Source organism: Erpetoichthys calabaricus, chromosome 9 (genome assembly GCF_900747795.2).
Source record: "Erpetoichthys calabaricus chromosome 9, fErpCal1.3, whole genome shotgun sequence".
Taxonomy (NCBI): domain Eukaryota; kingdom Metazoa; phylum Chordata; class Cladistia; order Polypteriformes; family Polypteridae; genus Erpetoichthys; species Erpetoichthys calabaricus.
In genome coordinates, this window is record NC_041402.2 from 194,691,739 (window position 1) to 194,710,371 (window position 18,633).

General features: G+C 45.0%; 1 protein-coding gene across 1 annotated transcript; it reads right to left on the minus strand.

Moving 5' to 3' along the window:
• Positions 1–7,611: 7,611 nt before the first annotated feature.
• On the minus strand, positions 7,612–17,745 carry rnf224 (ring finger protein 224). The gene is made up of 2 exons (XM_028809590.2): positions 17,571–17,745; positions 7,612–8,716 (listed from the first exon to the last, which is right to left on the minus strand). The coding sequence occupies exons 1-2, from the start codon at positions 17,610–17,612 to the stop codon at positions 8,243–8,245; spliced, it is 516 nt and encodes a 171-aa protein (XP_028665423.2). The 5' UTR covers positions 17,613–17,745; the 3' UTR covers positions 7,612–8,242.
• Positions 17,746–18,633: the final 888 nt, after the last annotated feature.

The window sequence follows — 18,633 nt, forward strand, 5'->3', positions numbered from 1 at the left end:
GTTCCTCTCATACTTACTACCTCCTCCGGTAAAGAAATGTGCCACAACATCCAGTAGCGGCCCAGGTGGCACACCGATGCCACCCACGCCTGGATCTTAGACGATCTGATTTTCCGTTTTCTGAGATCACGTCCAGGCTGGACCTCCTGTGGTTTTGGACTGATTTCCCCAACATGCTGGCGACGTTCTCTTCAGGTGCAGGCTTTTTGACTGGCAGTACCTGTAGCAAAGGTATCGAGAAGAACCTGACATCAGCTCCCTGATAAACAGACAGCGGGCACACTGTAATATGGAGTCTTTAGAAGTGACCACAAGAGTCTGTCTTAAGCATGGGGCACAAATCAGCAGGTGAAAGAAACGGGCAAGTAGTCACCGTAAGTAAACCGACGATTAACGATTCACTCTGTTACGGTCACTGCGATCAACGCAAACCGCCATCCTGCCCCCAGCATTCCCGGTGCTTCCCCGAGGCGCTTCTACTCACCCACGTCTTGGCGAACACCTGCTCACCCCCCTCTCTTCTAACGAGGATGCCACATTCGGGAGCGCGGCGCCGGGACTAGCATTCAGGTCATCTTGGAAAGCGGACCCGACATCCAGCGCAGCCTGTGAAGCTGGCGCAGGCCTGCAACGGGAGCGAGGCTGCCGTCGCGGCGCCCACCTGGCGACAGGTGAGTCGTTGCCATGGAGGCGCGCCTCGTCAACGCACTGGCAGCACCCGAGGGATGGGTACCACACCTTGGCACAACCCCGCACCAGTAGTTTGTCTTTTTTATTTTGACTTTTTTGCATGGTGATACGCTTACAGTGACATTACAGGAAGATTTAAGAATACTGCAGAGTACACTAAACGTGCAGCGCGCTTCTTCACTGGGCGGGTGACAAAGAAGCGCCACAAAATACGCGGGCTACGTACTTTCAAAGAAGAAAGCCGGTCTCGAGTGACCCGATAGCCCGCCGTGTGCTGCCATTGGCCGCCCAGCTGTCGAGGTAGCCAATCGCACCTTGCAGGTGGGCGGGTTTGAAGCTTTTAACAAATTGGCAACGCATTCAGCCAATCGATCGCCGAGTTCGTGGCTTGTTTATCCTCCGAGTGCCACGCCCTGTTTAAAACGTCATATGAATCCGCCTTTTTTCTATTGAAAGCAGTTTGATTCTTCTGTCAAGTTTGTCCAGTTTGACTTCGTAGTGTGGGCCACTTCAGCAGGTTCGTTACGTTTAATAAAAAGACATATGCATCAGACATGAAATGAGGTAATGTATTTATGGTGTTAAACCTATGAGTCATAGATGTTCTAACACATTTATTTGGGATTTAAAAAGTAGTCCCTCTAGGAAATGCTTTCTCGAACATTCTCAGGCATACGCTGCCGATTGGACACTGCCATTCATACTTTTATTTCAAAGGGAGTTTGCGTTTTGCACTTTTGCTCTTGTAAATATAATTCAGCCACGTTTCTTGATACTGAAGGTTGATGGGACAGTGATTCAAAAACATGTTTATTAATTTTATATTTGTTCCTATTGTATCACATTTTGGTGCGACTTAACTGATTATCTTTATGATAAAATATCTCGCCATAGTGTCACGTATGTCAAAATGTGAACATATTTTATGTACTTTAATTTTTAAATCTATAAGGTACCACTGGTCAACAAAGCTTTTGTCACAGAACAACTTGGGGTGTTATAAAGGTACTTTTTTCATGCTGATTACAAAAATGCAGTCATCGTTTTCAGATACCCATCGTTCTTGACTTTTTATTTCTTACAGATTTAGTATATAAACACTTACTAGGATGTATGGGTTTTTGAAAGTTAAATTTATGATTCAAATGTTTTGGGTTTTTTTTTTCCTGCTGTTTGTGAACATTTTATAACTTTCCAGAAGGGTATAAAATAAGTCAGTTGTGCCAGAGTTTGCAGGCTCTAAGATGTTTGGACTTGAGGGGTCTGCTCCGTGTCCGAGGCTTAGCTCTGATGTCAAAGTGTATGAGTTCACATCTTTAAAAAGCCATTTCTTGGAAACTTTAACTGGACTTTTCCTTATGGAAATCTCGACGAGGTCAGCACCAAGCATAGCGAATGGTTTCATCAGGGAGATAACAAGGTACGTGAAGATCCGGGGTGCTTGCTAACTACTGCTGGACCCTTAAGAGGGATATTCCAGCAGGCCAAGTACAGCAGAAAATTCTAGACTTCTACCTATGAGGTGAGACACTCCCAGCATGTGTCCATTCCCTCCATTTTCCAAACCCTGTAACTGTAGGGTGCAAAGCAGGAACGATCCATGAATAGACCACTGGTCTATTGCAGGGCAAACACACACACACACATCAGGAGGTAATTTAGCAACAGCAGTCCACCTAACCTGCATGTCTTCAAACGATGAGAGGAAACTCACGTGGATGTCGGGAGGACATGCAAACTCCACAGTCCGTGAAGTCGGCCCTCTTGTTGTGAAGCAGCAGCACTACAACTGTGCCAATGTGGCCCCTCCTCAGCATGTGTGTGTGTGTGTGTGTATATATATATATATATAGACTAGGGGGCTCTGCCCCCTGCTCACTTTGCTCGCCAACACTTCACAGCTCTGCCTCTCACGTATGGGGAAGTGGATGTACAATTTACACAGATTATTATTTTCATGGGAATTGTTACATATGCATAATAGACCAAACTATTTAACATTACAGCAAGTAATTAACCGTAGTAAAAAAATAGTAAAACGTAATAAATTGAAAGAAAATTATGTTTCATGTTGTGTTAGAGGTATTTGTTGCGTTATACGTTTTCGTTCTGTTTGGCTTTGAAATTAACACTTAAAACTTCAGTAAAAACAATATTTGGAATTAACTTTTCGTCAATATTGCATTGAATTTTGATTCTGTGTTTGGACTTTCATCGTGACAATGCAACGTATAACTGCCTGTGAGTGAATATTGTTTCTTTCTCTCTAATAAATAAAACAACTTTTTCGAATGTTTGTCCCTGTGATTTGTTAATTGTCATAGCAAAAGCGATTCTAACGGGAAACTGTAAACGCTTTAATACGAATGGCATATCAAGATCTCCTGTGGTGTCTAATGTTTGATGGACTACGTTACCTTTCTTGTTGCCTGTTAAAATTTTACATGTCAGAATTGTTCGACCAATTTTGAATACAACTAATCTTGTCGTATTGCATAGCCCATCACTCATACATAAATTACACGATAACATTACGATACGTCTACAGTAATTCTGCTGGTGGAAGACCAGACGGTGTTAACAGTTGTAGATATTCTTCATGATATTGTAAGTTGAACTTCCGCACCATCACCACCAATTGTTTCAGCAGAGTCTATTAATACGCATTTAAACCAATATGCCGTGTAAACGATCGACAATTTTCACATTAATTTGTTTGACTTCATCGTTTCTCGGGCTTAGGATTGCCCGTGTACTCGTTTCTTCTGTTGATAACCCCATCGGGATAAAATTTGGACATAGTAAGTCTTCTTTTATTGGGAACTTAAAGTGAGGAAAACATAAAAGTTTATAAGAGCTGAGAGTGCAGGAACTGAGTCTGACAAAAACATTCACACCAGTGAGAGATGAGAGGGCCGCGGGCGAGGGCTGTTAAGAGAAAATGGTGGAGGGGATGGCGGGACTTGACAAAATCTCTTGGCAATAGTCTTGTCTCAAGATTTTCTATTAAATTAGATACAAATACACACACACATATATATGTATGTATGTATATACAGTATATACTATAACATAGTAAATTATAACATACTGTAGTAAATACACATTTGTTGTAAATTTTATTCATGTGTCACCTAAAATCTTTGTTTGATAGAGAGAGTCTGGTTAGATATATACACTCATATGAAAAAGTTTGGGAACCCATCTTAATTCTGAGCTTTCAAAGTAGCAACTTCCTTTTAATATCTGACATGCCTTGTGGACACAGTAGGATTTCAGCAGTGACGTAAAGTTTATTGGATGAACAGAAAATATGCAATATGCATCATCACAAAATTAGACAGGTGCATAAATGTGGGCACCGCAACAGAGATATGACATCAATACTTAGTTGAGCCTCCTTCTCAAATCTAACAGCCTCTAGACACTGTCCTCCTATAGCCTTTGATGAGTGTCTGATTCTGGATGGAGGTCTTGTTGACCATTCTTCATACCAAATCTCTCCAGTTCAATTTGATGGACAGCCTGCTTCAAATCATCCCATAGATTTTCGGTGATATTCAAGTCAGGGGACTGTGACGGCCATTCCACAACATTCTACTTCTCCCTCTGCATGAATGCCTTTGTAGATTTCCAACTGTGTTTTGGGTCATTGTCTTGTTGGAATATCCAACCCCTGTGTAACTTCAACTTTGTGACTGATGCTTGAACATTATCCTGAAGAATTTGTTGATATTGGGTTGAATTCATCCGACCCTCGACTTTAACAAGGGCCCCAGTCCCTGAACTAGCCACACAGCCCACCCCACGGCATGATGGGACCTCCACCAAACTTGACAGTAGGTAGCAGGTGTTTTCCTTGGAATGCAGTGTTCTTCTTCCGCCATGCAAATCGCTTTTTGTTTTGACCAGATAAACTCCATTTTTGTCTCATCAGTCCAAAGCACTTTGTTCCAAAATGAATCTGACTTGTCTAGATGAGCATTGGCATACAACAAGCGACTCTGTTTGTGGCGTGAGTGCAGAAAGGGCTTCTTTCTCATCACCCTGCCATACAGATGTTCTGAATTGTAGAACAATGTACAGATAGACCATCTGCAGCAAGATGTTCTTGCAGGTCTTTGGAGGTGATCTGTGGGTTGTCTGTCACCATTCCCATAATCCTGCTCATATGCCGCTCCTGTATTTTTCTTGGCCTGCCAGACCTGCTGGTTTAACAGCAACTGTGCCTGTGGCCTTCCATTTCCTGATTCCACTCCTTACACTTGAAACTGACAGTTTAAACCTCTGAGATGGCTTTTTGTAGCCTTCCCCTAAACCAGGAGACTCAACAATCTTTGTTTTCAGATCTTTGGAGAGTTGCTTTGAGGATCCCATGCTGTCACTCTTCAGAGGAGAGTCAAAGGGAAGGAAGCCCAACTTGTAATTGACCACCTTAAATACCTTTATATCTCCTGACTGGACACACCTGTCTATGAAGTTCAAGGCGTAATGAGCTCATCACACCAAGTAATCAGCATTGAGCAGTGACAGACATTCAAATCAGCAAAATGACAAGGGGACCCACATTTGTGCACAGCCAGTTTTTCACATTTGATTTCATTTCATACAACTAAATACTGCGTCACTAAAAATCTTTGTGCGGAAAACACCGCAGCACTCAGATGTTCCTAGGAAATGAAAGACGTACCACTGGTATCTTTATTGTTGACGAGTCAATTATTTATGCAGGCTGAGAGGGGGTCACAAACTTTTTCATATGACTGTATTATCTATTTGAATTGTATTAGTAAAGTTTATTTAGTCTAATATGTGAATTTATTTTTTAAAAAAAAACACTGTAAGATAAGCAATATTGATTCCTGTAACAAATAACAAAGTCCTGATGATACTCCTGATGACCCTTATGGTCACAAGTCCCCTCTACACACAAAATGACATGTAGACATATCCATCCCCATTTAATTCTCTTTTTATTTGAATTTCAAAGTTTCATTGAGTCTTTTAAAACCTCTTAAAAACCAGAAGAGCATTTATATTATCGGCATCGACCATAACATTTTTTAACATTTCCCTTAATTGTTCCTTACGGTTAATAATTTTTGTTACTGTTTTTAATGTCCTTCCCTATAACTAAAATTTTTAAAAAATAAAAAATAATGTAATTGAAGAAGTATTGATTCAAATATTCTGTCGTTGGTCAGTTTTACAGATTCCATCATCCCTGCCCCAGCCCCCCGAGTCTCTGCCAACAACGTGTGGACCCCTGGAGCTCCACTTGAAAGACCCTTGCGACCCTTTTTGTTTTTTTTAAGTGCATGTTGTTCTAATAACCTTCTAATGATTATGAAAAGAGTGAGATGTATAAATATGCATTGAAGAAAAGCGCCATCTCGTTGTGTAAATCTTTTATTCAGGAAACCTTTTGACTAGAAGAGTGTCCTGCCAGTTCTGCGGCATCCCGTGCACAGCAAGTACAATAAAGAGATAAATCACCGAGTAGCACTTATGGTTTCAATCACCTTGGGATGCCATTTGCTGTGGCAGTGTTGGCACCACTGATGAGTCATTTTGCATTTCCCCTGGCACACACAGACTTGTGCGGTAAGGGCCGATCGCTCATTTCCGCGTGTGCGGTCTCGCACTTCTCTGGATTGCTTTGTGTCCAAACTGACTTGTCCGCCATGACTATGCATGTGCTGCCCATGACACACATGAAACGTGCACATGCAGTGTCGTGTAAAAGCATGGCAGTCCACCGTGTCCATACATGTACTCACAGTATGTGAGCCCTCAGGTGTCTTGAGATGCTGGTGACCGTCTACAAGCACCAGACAGTATAAAGTGGCGAGGCTCTGGTCACCTCACATGTCAGTGTTTGCCTTGATGAATTACGTTTCTGGGGACCTTATTGTCAAGTTTATAGAGTCCAGTGAAATTCTTATCACATTGACACCATGATTGGTGAGTTACAAGTGCCTGCCCTCGAAACATCTGTCATCCTTACTAGAGAAGCCTTTGTCATAAATGCTTATAATATAAAAAGCAGGGAAATTCTGTGGAGGAAGAAGAGGAGGGCTATTAGTCATGCAGAAGGCTAGATGGGTCAAGAGATATCTGAGTGGCAATCCACAGGGTGGGGTGAGATGTTTGAGTGGCATTTGGTGTGGCGGAGCTAAAATGTCTGCACAGCAGTCGGCTTGGTAGGGTGAGGTGTTTGAGGAGCCGCCGGCTGGGAGGAGTTAGAGGCCTGATTGACAGCAGACTGGGTGTGGCTAGATAGAGTTGTAGGGGGTCTATTGTCTATTGATTTGGGTGAGATTCTGCTTTGGATCGTCATGTATGACGTGCCCGCTCTCCAGCTGCATGATTAGTGAGTAACAACCTTATCATAAATTTTCTGTTCTCTGTTGCCAAACATTTTTTTTTAATAATCTAGCAACACAACAAAACGCAAATATCTCAAATACCAAAGAGCTGCCTTGCCATGTTAATTACTGCAATAAAAGGCACTTTGTAAATCGCTTTGCAGCGAGGTGTTTTGGGGTGCCAGGTGACACCACAAGGTTTCAGTTCAGACCAATAAACCTTTCAGTGTGTCACCCTGAGCTTGTCACTTCACGCGGTTCAATCATTGAACTATAAAGCAGAATGCGACGGGTATAGTCAGTGGTATGTCAGTTTGGCCCACTGGCGAGTGCACCTTTGGCTGGGTGGCACTCACGTTGCTCCAAAATGAAGAAAATGGTTGTGCAATCTTGGAATAGTATTTATTATGAAAGTCACTATATAAGATCACAAGCCCCCAAATTGTAGGTTACCAGTGGTTCCAAGGCTTTCATTATCGTCATCATCATCATCATCCACGTATGACGCTCATTACAATGGTACTCGCTACAGGAAGGTGCTCTATAAAATGAGTCTTTTTTATTACAATTTACAAAGTATAAAATTTAACAGTTGGCACAAAATAAGTGAAAGGATTATAACATGAATCAATAAGACCCTCGCTGCCCACTTCATTTGACAGGCTTTCCGGGTGGACTGACTCTTTCTGAATGGACATTCCCGACATTTCAGGTGGGTTTTCCCAAAGTGGACAGAGACGGCGCCTTGTGAATCTGACATGCCAAGGGCGCACCACCCCAGGCTGTGCCACCTTCTGCTTTCATGTTTTATTTATGATATCTAAAGGCCCCATGAATTTCTGGCCACATTTGTTAGCACTGGGTGAAGCCATGTGAGCCTACTGTTGATGTCTGAGGTTATCAGAAACACCCTGGCTGTGCCCCAGTGAGCCAAACTGACCAATGGAGGTTTGCCAAAGGACAACGGCTGGGCATCTTGGAACAGTTCCGTAGCCCGAGGCTTCACATGACACTGGACCAGGGTGGCCCTCACTCATGTCCTTCACCCCCCCCAGTTTATCCTCATTGCACCTCAACTCATCTGGTGTGCCAACCTCTCGAGGGTTCCAGCCTGTCCCCTCCTCTGCCGGTGACCGCTGTGTTATAGAGTGGTAGGTGAGGCCATTTCCCCACTGAACCTTCGTTCAAAAGCACCACAAGCAAATCTTCCTGCAGCACGGGCTCCTGGGAAAGCTGGGCTCTATGGGGGTCTCGAGGCTCCAGATGGCAGGCTGCTGGGTCACTGGCTCCTGCTTACTGCCGGGCAGCTTGCCATCCAGTTCATCGCCCTTATGGTGAGGCACCGCTCTCTGGCTTTCTGCTTCACATTTGGCCGCCAGGAAGGAGGCCAAGTCCAGATCGAGCATGACCACCCCACCCCGGGGCGCGGGGGTGTTTTGGCGGCACTGAGGACAGGGGATCCAGCGCTGCTCATTCAGGACCACATCCAGCCGAAGCAAGCAGGCCTGGCAGAAGGTGTGGCCGCAGTAAAGCTTGCGTGGCAGGCGCTCGGCCAGATTGAAGCTGCAGAAGCAGATGATGCAGTCCAGCTTGTCTCTGCCACAATGGCCCTTCTGGATGACCTCCACGTCTGCTCCCAACTCTGCCTCCGCCAACATCTGAAAGGGAAAAGACACGGGATAGTTGGACAGCATTCAGTACTTTGGGTCATCTGGCCACCGCAGGTGCCTTATACGGCACTCTTTATTGTATATAGTGCCTTTCTAGGAACTTTTTCTATTAATAAACAATGGTTGTTCTATGCAGGGCGGCACGGTGGTGCAGTGGGTAGTGCTGCTGCCTCGCAGTTGGGAGACCTGGGGACCTGGGTTCGCTTCCCAGGTCCTCCCTGCGTGGAGTTTGCATGTTCTCCCCGTGTCTGCGTGGGTTTCCTCCGGCGCTCCGGTTTCCTCCCACAGTCCAAAGACAAGCTGGTTAGGTGGATTGGCGATTCTAAATTGGCCCTAGTGTGTGCCTGGTGTGTGGGTGTGTTTGTGTGTGTCCTGTGGTGGGTTGGCATCCTGCCCGGTATTGGTTCCTGCCTTGTGCCCTGTGTTGGCTGGGATTGGCTCCAGCAGACCCCCGTGACCCTGTGTTCGGATTCAGTGAGTTGGAAAATGGATGGATGTTCTATGCAGTAATGTGACTGGCACAGCCACCTACCATTAGATGGCGCTGCAAACCCAGACAGCCTGCACCAAGTAAACTTGTCACATTATATAGCGACTTTCAAAAAAAAGCACTTTACTCATAAATACGAGCACCGCTGTCTCACAGGTCCAAAATCTTCAGTCCAATTAAAAATGGTGTTCATTCCTTGTATTTATAAAGAGCTTTCTCACCACACAAAGCACTTAACTCTTTGGAGGCTGCACGTCGTTCCTGGGTCTGTGTGGCTTTTCCTTGCACACCCCTTTAAAGACATGCAGGTTGCATTAATTTGTCATTCTAAATTGTCACTCTGTGCCTCCTACCTTGATCCCAGAGCTGCCAGGGTAGGTAACCCAGAATTGGATTAATCGTGTGTGTGGGTGGACTGGCGCCCTGCCCAGGTGTTGTTCCTGCCTTGTGCCCTGTGATTGCTGGGGTAGGCTCCAGCTGCCCCCTAACCCTGCCAACCCCCAGAAGGTTCAAAGTGACAAATCCCAAACTCAAGCATGTCGGGTATCGTTTTTAACTATTCAAGGTCAGTGATTATGAATATGAGAGGACTTTTGGTTTTTGATCCTTTACTAGCCCTCTACGGACCTCCATCAGAAGGTGACAAAGGACACATTTCTGTTACTATCGAGGATATTTTGACTTTAAACATTTAAACTGAAGCACAAGTGTTAATATTTCAAACGTCTATCTCTTGTTTTGTGTGTCCTTGTACCTCATGAAGTAAATCAAGATCGATATCAGGACGCCTTATGCCAGGAGTGTCCAAACTTTTTTTCACTCGGGGCCACATACAGAGAAATGTACGGAGGGCTGGGCCAACCACGAGAGGTTTTCCCTGAAAGTTGGAGTCACTAGAGAATAAAAAAAAAAAATGACCCAACTTTGAAATCAGTCAAGTAAGTCAGTGAAGGCATCTGAGTGCTCATGCCATGCTGTTTTCTTTCGTGTTTCAGTCTACAGTGTGAGGTGGGCAAACACGGGTTCAAACAAATCGAAAAGGTTTGGGACACCAGCCGGGTAATCCCTTTTAATACTTTCAAATCTCTGGTGCCGTCTGGTAGGGCAGGGGTGTCCAAACTTTTTTCACTGGGGGCCACCCACTAGAGGTGAGCTACAGTATATTGCGTCACCTCCTGTGTATTAAGCCAGCAAAAGCAATCAAATGTAGGTAAATTATGCTTCATAATTGAATATGCGTAAAGAAAAAACAGCATCACAGCTCTCCATGAATGGGTTTTCATTTATTGTATTACCAGTAACGGCGCACTGAATACACTTGACTTGATCATTCCTAGTCTCCATCCTCTTTCTCAGTACGTTTACCATTCGTTTGCTCAGAGGTTGATGCGCTTGTTGTTTCCTAAGCAGCTCTTCTTTACTCCACCCTAGCGGCCCGCTGCTTCTCTTCTTTCGTCGGCATCTTTTCATGTTATTAAAACTGATTGTTAGTTTTTGTGTTGCAATTACTTAGTACGTTTTCTTTAATTTTTCAGTTAATCTGGCACTTAAGTCTTCAATCTGCCTCAAGAATGATTAGCGAAGGTGATAGGGAATGAGAACGGCGCCTGTACGCATGCGCGCACGGCCGCCCAGTTGCGCGCTGCCGAGAGTTGATTCTACAATAAAATAAAAATAAAAAGAGTAATAAAGTCATCACCCCGAAAGCCGACAGTAGACGTCACGTAGTATATGTGTAGCACATTTCAAGTCAATAGGTGAAACGGTTTGCGAGCTACAGGTGATTTAAAATCCTGGACAGACAAACGAACAGCCACGGTAGCGTATTATAGAAGAAGATAAAGTGCTGTCATCACATGCAATCGAGTAAAAATCAAAAGCACAAGCTTTATCTGACACTTGATGTTTTAAGTTAGCTGACAATTCACGGGTGGCACGGTGGCGCAGTGGGTAGCGCTGCTGCCTCTCCTTCCCTGCGTGGAGTTTGCATGTTCTCCCCGTGTCTGTGTGGGTTTCCTCCCACAGTCCAAAGACACGCAGGTCAGGTGCATTGGCGATTCTAAATTGTCCCTAGTGTGTGCTTGGTGTGTGTATGTGTGTGTGTGCTGGCGCCCTGCCCGTGGTTTCTTTCCTGCCTTGCGCCCTGTGTTGGCTGGGATTGGCTCCAGCAGACCCCCGTGACCCTATAGTTAGGATATAGCGGGTTGTATAATGGATGGATGGATGGATCGATCTTCAATTCGCCACACAACTGCGTTTCTGGACAAGCGCACGTTATTGAATTCCCGCATTTCCCCCGGGCACGTTATTCCTGCGACTTAAGTGAGGCGCTGTTTTATGACGTCACCATCTGAGAAAGGTGTGCCTTAACGGGCAGTGAGTTGCGTTACCTCATAACTGGCTAATGTCGCATTTTCTTGTGTTTTGTTAGCACGGACAAAATGCTGTTGTTGAGCTAGCAGACTGGCTGCCATTTGCTCAACTTTCTGTACCCGCTCGGCACCGGGGTAGGACGTGGAGGTCGGATATTTGATTTCGTATTGTCGACACGCACTATATGCTTTCATCACTGCAACAGTTTAATTGCAAATCAAATAGACTCACTTGCCCTTCACTTCTATTCATTTTCCCACCGTGTCTAAAATTTTCTGCACTCACTTGCTATTGTGTGTTTCTTTGGTTCTGCCATTTTTGGTCACCCGTAGCAAAATTGTTCTTTGGCTGCGCTTGTTTGTGAAGACGCTGCCTTGATGAAGACAGCACAGTGCCTTGTGTTAAAACTAAGAAAAGAACAAGTATGGTGTGTGGGTCATATTTCATGATATTTTTAGAATTTGCTGCGGGCCAGTTAAAAATGGAGCACGGGCCGTAGTTTGGACACCCCCGCCTTACGCTAATTCAGACTTTTAAACAAACCCGCATCCCTCTGTGCTCTCATCATGTACTCTTAGTATTTTGTAAATTTGTATTTGCATTTTACCCGAGAATGCGGTGGGCTGGCGCCCTGCCCAGGGGTTTGTTTCCTGCCTTGCGCCCTGTGTTGGCTGGGATTGGCTGCAGCAGACCCCGTGACCCTGTGTTCGGATTCAGCGGGTTGGATAATGGATGGATGGATTTTACCCGAGAACTCGTCACAGCGCTCTACGTCTGCACCCGCTAAAAGGTGCTCGATACAGTGAAAGTAAACTGAATTGTGAAAGGCGCTATATAGCATCACAGATTGGTAGGTTCAGTCTCTGCCACTGTGTGGCCCTGGCCAGCTTGGTTTTATCTGTCAGGACTCTCATCATAGAAATACATGAAATGGTTACCCTGTGCCCATACCTTGAGGATAACTGAGTTATTGAAAGGCGCTATACAAACTCACTCCGTTGTAAAGTCAAAGCCCTGCCGTTGAGTCTCAGCAGGTCTCTTCATCCACCACAACAAAATGTTCAGTAATATGGGAGCAGACCTGTAAAACAGATGTGGGTAATGCTGAATATGGAAGGGCGCCATATACACTGCTCCAAGAATGAAGGGAGCACGTCAATCACACATCGGATCTCGATAAGCGAAATACTCAATAAGTGTTCAATCGTTACTGAGTCCGGCTGTGTAATTCATCGAGAACAAAATGAGTCGACGACGGTCAGTGGACACCAAAGTCACAACCCACTGAGCGCTGATTCAACGTCACACCGAACATCAAAGTCACAAATTGAAATCCCAGGCTGGCGTGAATTTCCTAATGTGACACAGTAGTGTGTCCCCCCGTCCCCCCCCCCCCCCCCCCCATTCCTGTATGGACCACCATCAATGTCTGGTCATGCTGCTGATGAGGCGGCCAGTGGCAGACCTGATCAGGGCATCAGTGAGCGTCTGTGGCGCTACATGGTGGTGTCGGATGCACCCATAGATAACATCCCAGTTAGATTCAGGTCTGGGGAATGTGCCAGCCTGTCAAGGGCATCAATGCCCTCATCATCCAGGAACTGTCAACACACTCTGGCCACATGAGGCCGGGCATTGTCCTGCACCAGGATGTGCCCAGGGCCCACTGCACCAGTGTAAGTTCTGACGATGGCTCTGAGGATTTCATCTCAGTAGCTAACAGGAGTCAGGGTACCGTTGCCTAGCCCCCTAAGGATATGCCTCCCCGGACCATCACTGACCCACTGCCACACCGCTCATGCCAGATGATGTTGCAGACTCTGTCACACCTGTTCTCATCTGTCAAGAATGGCGAGGCTGCCAGTTGTGGTGTTCTCTGGTGAATGCCAATCAAGCTTCATGGTGTGTGGCTGTGACCACAGGACCCCCTAGAGGACATTGGGCCCTCATGCCACCCTCATGGAGTCTGTTGGTGACAGTTTGGTCAGACACATGTGCACCAGTAGCCAGCTGGAGGTCATTTTATAGGACTCTGGCAGGGCTCCTCCTGGCACAAAGGAGCAAGATGCCAGTCCTGCTGCTGGGCCGATGCCCTTCTACAACCCTGTCCAGCTCTTCTTGAGTGACAGCCTGTCCCTCTGGCATCTCCTCCACGCTCGGGGAGACACAGCAAACCTGCTTGCGATGGCACGTATGGATGTGCCATCCTGGTGGGGCTGGACTACCTGTGCAACCTGAATGGGCTGCAGGTGCCATCTCGTGCTACCAGTAGTGACAAGGACACGAGCAAAAACATAAAACCACAGAGGAATCAGTCAGGGAGGATAAGGAGAGCAACTGTCTGTGGCCACCATGTCCTTTTTGGTGGGGTGTCTTACTGTTGCCACTCCAGTTCACCTGTTGTCACTTTCATTTGCACCAAAGCAGGTGACGTTGATTCCCAATCACTTGTGCTCCCTAACTGGACGGACTGACATCCCTGAAGCTTCACTGCCTTGGTGTTAGGCTGTCATCATTAAGTGTGTCCTTCATTTTTTGGAGCAGTGTACACACACTATCACACAGTTAGGTTACTTGTTGAATTTCATCCACTGTGTGACCCTGAGCAGTCATTTCACCTGCAAGGCTCGAAATATGGAAACAACCGCCATTACCTGTAAAACACCTCAGGGTGCTCAGCCATGAAAGGTGCCAGAGAGCAACACAAATGAAAGTTTTAGTCCATTCGTCCACCCCTCCAACTCCCAAAGCCACTTATCCTGACTGGGGTCGTGAGGAAGCTGAAGCCAATCCTAGCAATCATCGGGCGTACGGATGAAAGAAACAAACAAACCCTGGGCAGGACGCCGGTTTCTGTCTTCACCATTAAGTAAAACACATCATCAGCCACGAGCTTTCACCGCAGTCACGCATTGTCTTGGGGCGACATTTAGTCTGAAAGGCGCTATATATGGTTACAAGGGTACTCGCTGAATTAGACACTTTACCGGCCAGTACTCCCATTATAGAAGTGGTTGTGCTTTACCCGCATTGTAGCTCATGATGATCTTTATGAAAGGCGCTATATAAAATCACAAGGTGGAAAGTTATGGAAATAGGGATCCCTGAGAGAGATACGTCAGCAGCCTGCGACCACCATACACAAGTGTGGCGGCTCTTAGCCTGTTGGTGACCGGAAGTCATAAGCAGTTTCAATGAAATATGCAAATCATAAGGCGTGGGTCTCCGTTCAAGCCCCGCCCCTTTCTCGCCAAACTGCGCGCGGATCTGTTGAGCCAAAGAGACTTACAAATCCTCCTTCTGCGAAGACCACTTTGAGGGCAGCCAATCTGACACGCTGTCAATCATCTCCTCGCTGTCTGTCACCCAAGTGGACATTCACGCCTTGTTTTTTATTTGGTGATTTTAATGTGGGGATGTTTTCAGCCTCCAGTCTTTTTGCGCTTTGTGTATTTATTTTGTATTTGTATCACGTGAACGGGTTTACTTCTAGTGGCACAATATAAAAATGTGGGCGTATGCCAACGAGAATACCGGGAGAATATCTAAAGTGTGAATGTCCCCTTGGGATTATTAAAGTATCTATCTATCTATCTATCTATCTATCTATCTATCTATCTATCTATCTATCTATCTATCTATCTATCTATCTATCTATCTATCTATCTATCATATAGTGCCTTTCTATCTATCTATCTATCTATCTATCTATCTATCTATCTATCTATCTATCATATAGTGCCTTTCTATCTATCTATCTATCTATCTATCTATCTATCATATAGTGCCTTTCACAGATCTATCTATCTATCTATCTATCTATCTATCTATCTATCTATCTATCTATCTATCTATCTATCATATAGTGTCTTTCACAGATCTATCTATCTATCTATCTATCTATCTATCTATCTATCTATCATATAGTGCCTTTCACAGATCTATCTATCTATCTATCATATAGTGCCTTTCACAGATCTATCTATCTATCTATCTATCTATCTATCTATCTATCTATCATATAGCGCCTTTCTATCTATCTATCTATCTATCTATCTATCTATCTATCTATCTATCTATCTATCTATCTATCTATCTATCTATCTATCATATAGTGCCTTTCACAGATCTATCTATCTATCTATCTATCTATCTATCTATCATATAGTGCCTTTCACAGATCTATCTATCTATCTATCTATCTATCTATCTATCATATAGTGCCTTTCACAGATCTATCTATCTATCTATCTATCTATCTATCATATAGTGCCTTTCACAGATCTATCTATCTATCTATCTATCTATCTATCTATCTATCTATCTATCTATCTATCTATCTATCTATCATATAGCGCCTTTCTATCTATCTATCTATCTATCTATCTATCTATCTATCTATCTATCTATCATATAGCGCCTTTCTATCTATCTATCTATCTATCTATCTATCTATCTATCTATCTATCATATAGCGCCTTTCTATCTATCTATCTATCTATCTATCTATCTATCTATCTATCTATCATATAGTGCCTTTCACAGATCTATCTATCTATCTATCTATCTATCTATCTATCTATCTATCTATCTATCATATAGTGCCTTTCACAGATCTATCTATCTATCTATCTATCTATCTATCTATCTATCTATCTATCTATCATATAGTGCCTTTCACAGATCTATCTATCTATCTATCATATAGTGCCTTTCACAGATCTATCTATCTATCTATCTATCTATCTATCTATCTATCTATCATATAGCGCCTTTCTATCTATCTATCTATCTATCATATAGTGCCTTTCACAGATCTATCTATCTATCTATCTATCTATCTATCTATCTATCTATCTATCTATCTATCTATCTATCTATCTATCATATAGTGCCTTTCACAGATCTATCTATCTATCTATCTATCTATCTATCTATCTATCTATCTATCATATAGCGCCTTTCTATCTATCTATCTATCTATCTATCTATCTATCTATCTATCTATCTATCATATAGCGCCTTTCTATCTATCTATCTATCTATCTATCTATCTATCATATAGTGCCTTTCACAGATCTATCTATCTATCTATCTATCTATCTATCTATCTATCTATCTATCTATCTATCTATCTATCATATAGCGCCTTTCTATCTATCTATCTATCTATCTATCTATCTATCTATCTATCTATCTATCTATCTATCTATCTATCATATAGTGCCTTTCACAGATCTATCTATCTATCTATCTATCATATAGTGCCTTTCACAGATCTATCTATCTATCCATCATATAGTGCCTTTCACAGATCTATCTATCTATCTATCTGTCATATAGCGCCTTTCTATCTATCTATCTATGTAAAGTATGTGGTGCCAGGCTCAGATCAAACAGTGGCATCTCAGCGCGTTGAGCCCTCCACGCGTGTAGCGCCTGTGCCATCGAGCGCTCCTCTCAGGACAGCCGGTGGCGCAGTGTTTGGCGCTGCAGCCTCGCACCTCTGCCTGAGCTCAGTTTGCTCTTTCGGCCTTCGTGTGCGCGTCCGACCTTCTGCCTCCGGTTGAACCCCAATCCCCCCACCTCCCCCTTTTGTCAAGCATAGGCGTTATGGGGCGGGGGGAGTGCAGGTTCAAACCACCCCTCCAAAATGTATTTTCTGGCGGCTATTTAACCACAATAATTATGATCCGTGCACTTTAGGTTAATAAGGCGCTATATAAATTAAATGTATTATTATAATATAGAGTGCTGGCTAGCCCCCCAATGCCAAGGCTGATTGGCGTGACTGTGCCCAGCATAGCTACAACCCCTGCTCCTCACGACCCCAACGTGAAAGCGCTCTAGAAGATGGCCGAAGGGATGAAGCGGGCTACTGCCGCCCGTCGTCACACGTCCTCCTCCTCTTCCTCTCCGCCCGTTTATGTCGCGCGGTCACACCGTCCGTCCGCCTGCCCGCCCGCTTTAAGGACTCACCGCTTCTCCTGGAGGTCCTCGCGTGTCCTTCCTGCCGTCCATCCTGAGACGCTGGGCTTGCGACGTCTCGGCTCCGAGTAGCTGCCTGGCATTGCCAGCTGTCAGACTCGACGGCCCGGTGTTGAGTTACTCCTGGGCAGGGGCGGGACGCCGTGCAGATCGGCTTTCACGCAAAGGCCGACGGAAACGCGACACCCCCGGGTCCGCCATGTTATATTATCAGGCTGTTAACCGAAACCTTTGGTTCAAAGAAGCGGCGCTGCCTGATGCTCATCCCAGAAGCGACATTCTCCAGATGTCGTCCGAATTTTCCCTTTTTATTGTTTAACCTCCGACTGGCTACCTGACACCCTAACCTATGGGGGCTGGAGGACCCCCGCAGTCTCGAGCGCACCATTTCACTTTGGACCCAAAGATGAAGAGCAGCGTACCGGCGGGGAGGGGGGCATCTTAGAAAAGCCCACTTGAATAAACTGAGCGGACGAGGGCTGCCGTTACGATAAGTCGCCACCTGAGGGCAGCAGAGAACAGGAGCCGGCCCAGTATGGCTTCAGTGTGTCCCAGTAGAGTCACTGGTATGGGGGCTTGTGGGCTGTTTGGCTGAAGTGTGAAAAGTCCACAGGAGCAGAAACACATGAAAGTAACAAAATGAAGAAGAGCGAAGATGTGGACACACCTGACTAGGGACCTAATGACGCAGCTCTGCTGCACCCCAGGACGTTGGTCCCGACATTGGGTGACAGGTTGCATTGTATAAAGCGCCTTTTAAGAGTGCTTTTCACTAGTATTGTAGGCATGATGGGTGACCTGGAGGTGACTTGTGTGCTTCTTGCTGACCTGAAGTGTGCTGCACCGGTCAGTCGTCCAGTGTCCACCATCTTGAGCTTTGTTCTCTGCATGAGCCTCAGTAATCCATCACTCACCTGCGTTTATAGCCCCTCTGCTTTGGCCCACCTTCCTCCATCCTTACTGTTGGACTTAGTCCTCATTACAAGCAATGCCATGCTGGTCAGCTCACCTCTGGGTGGAGGTCTCCATTTCTGAATGAAATGAACCGCATGTC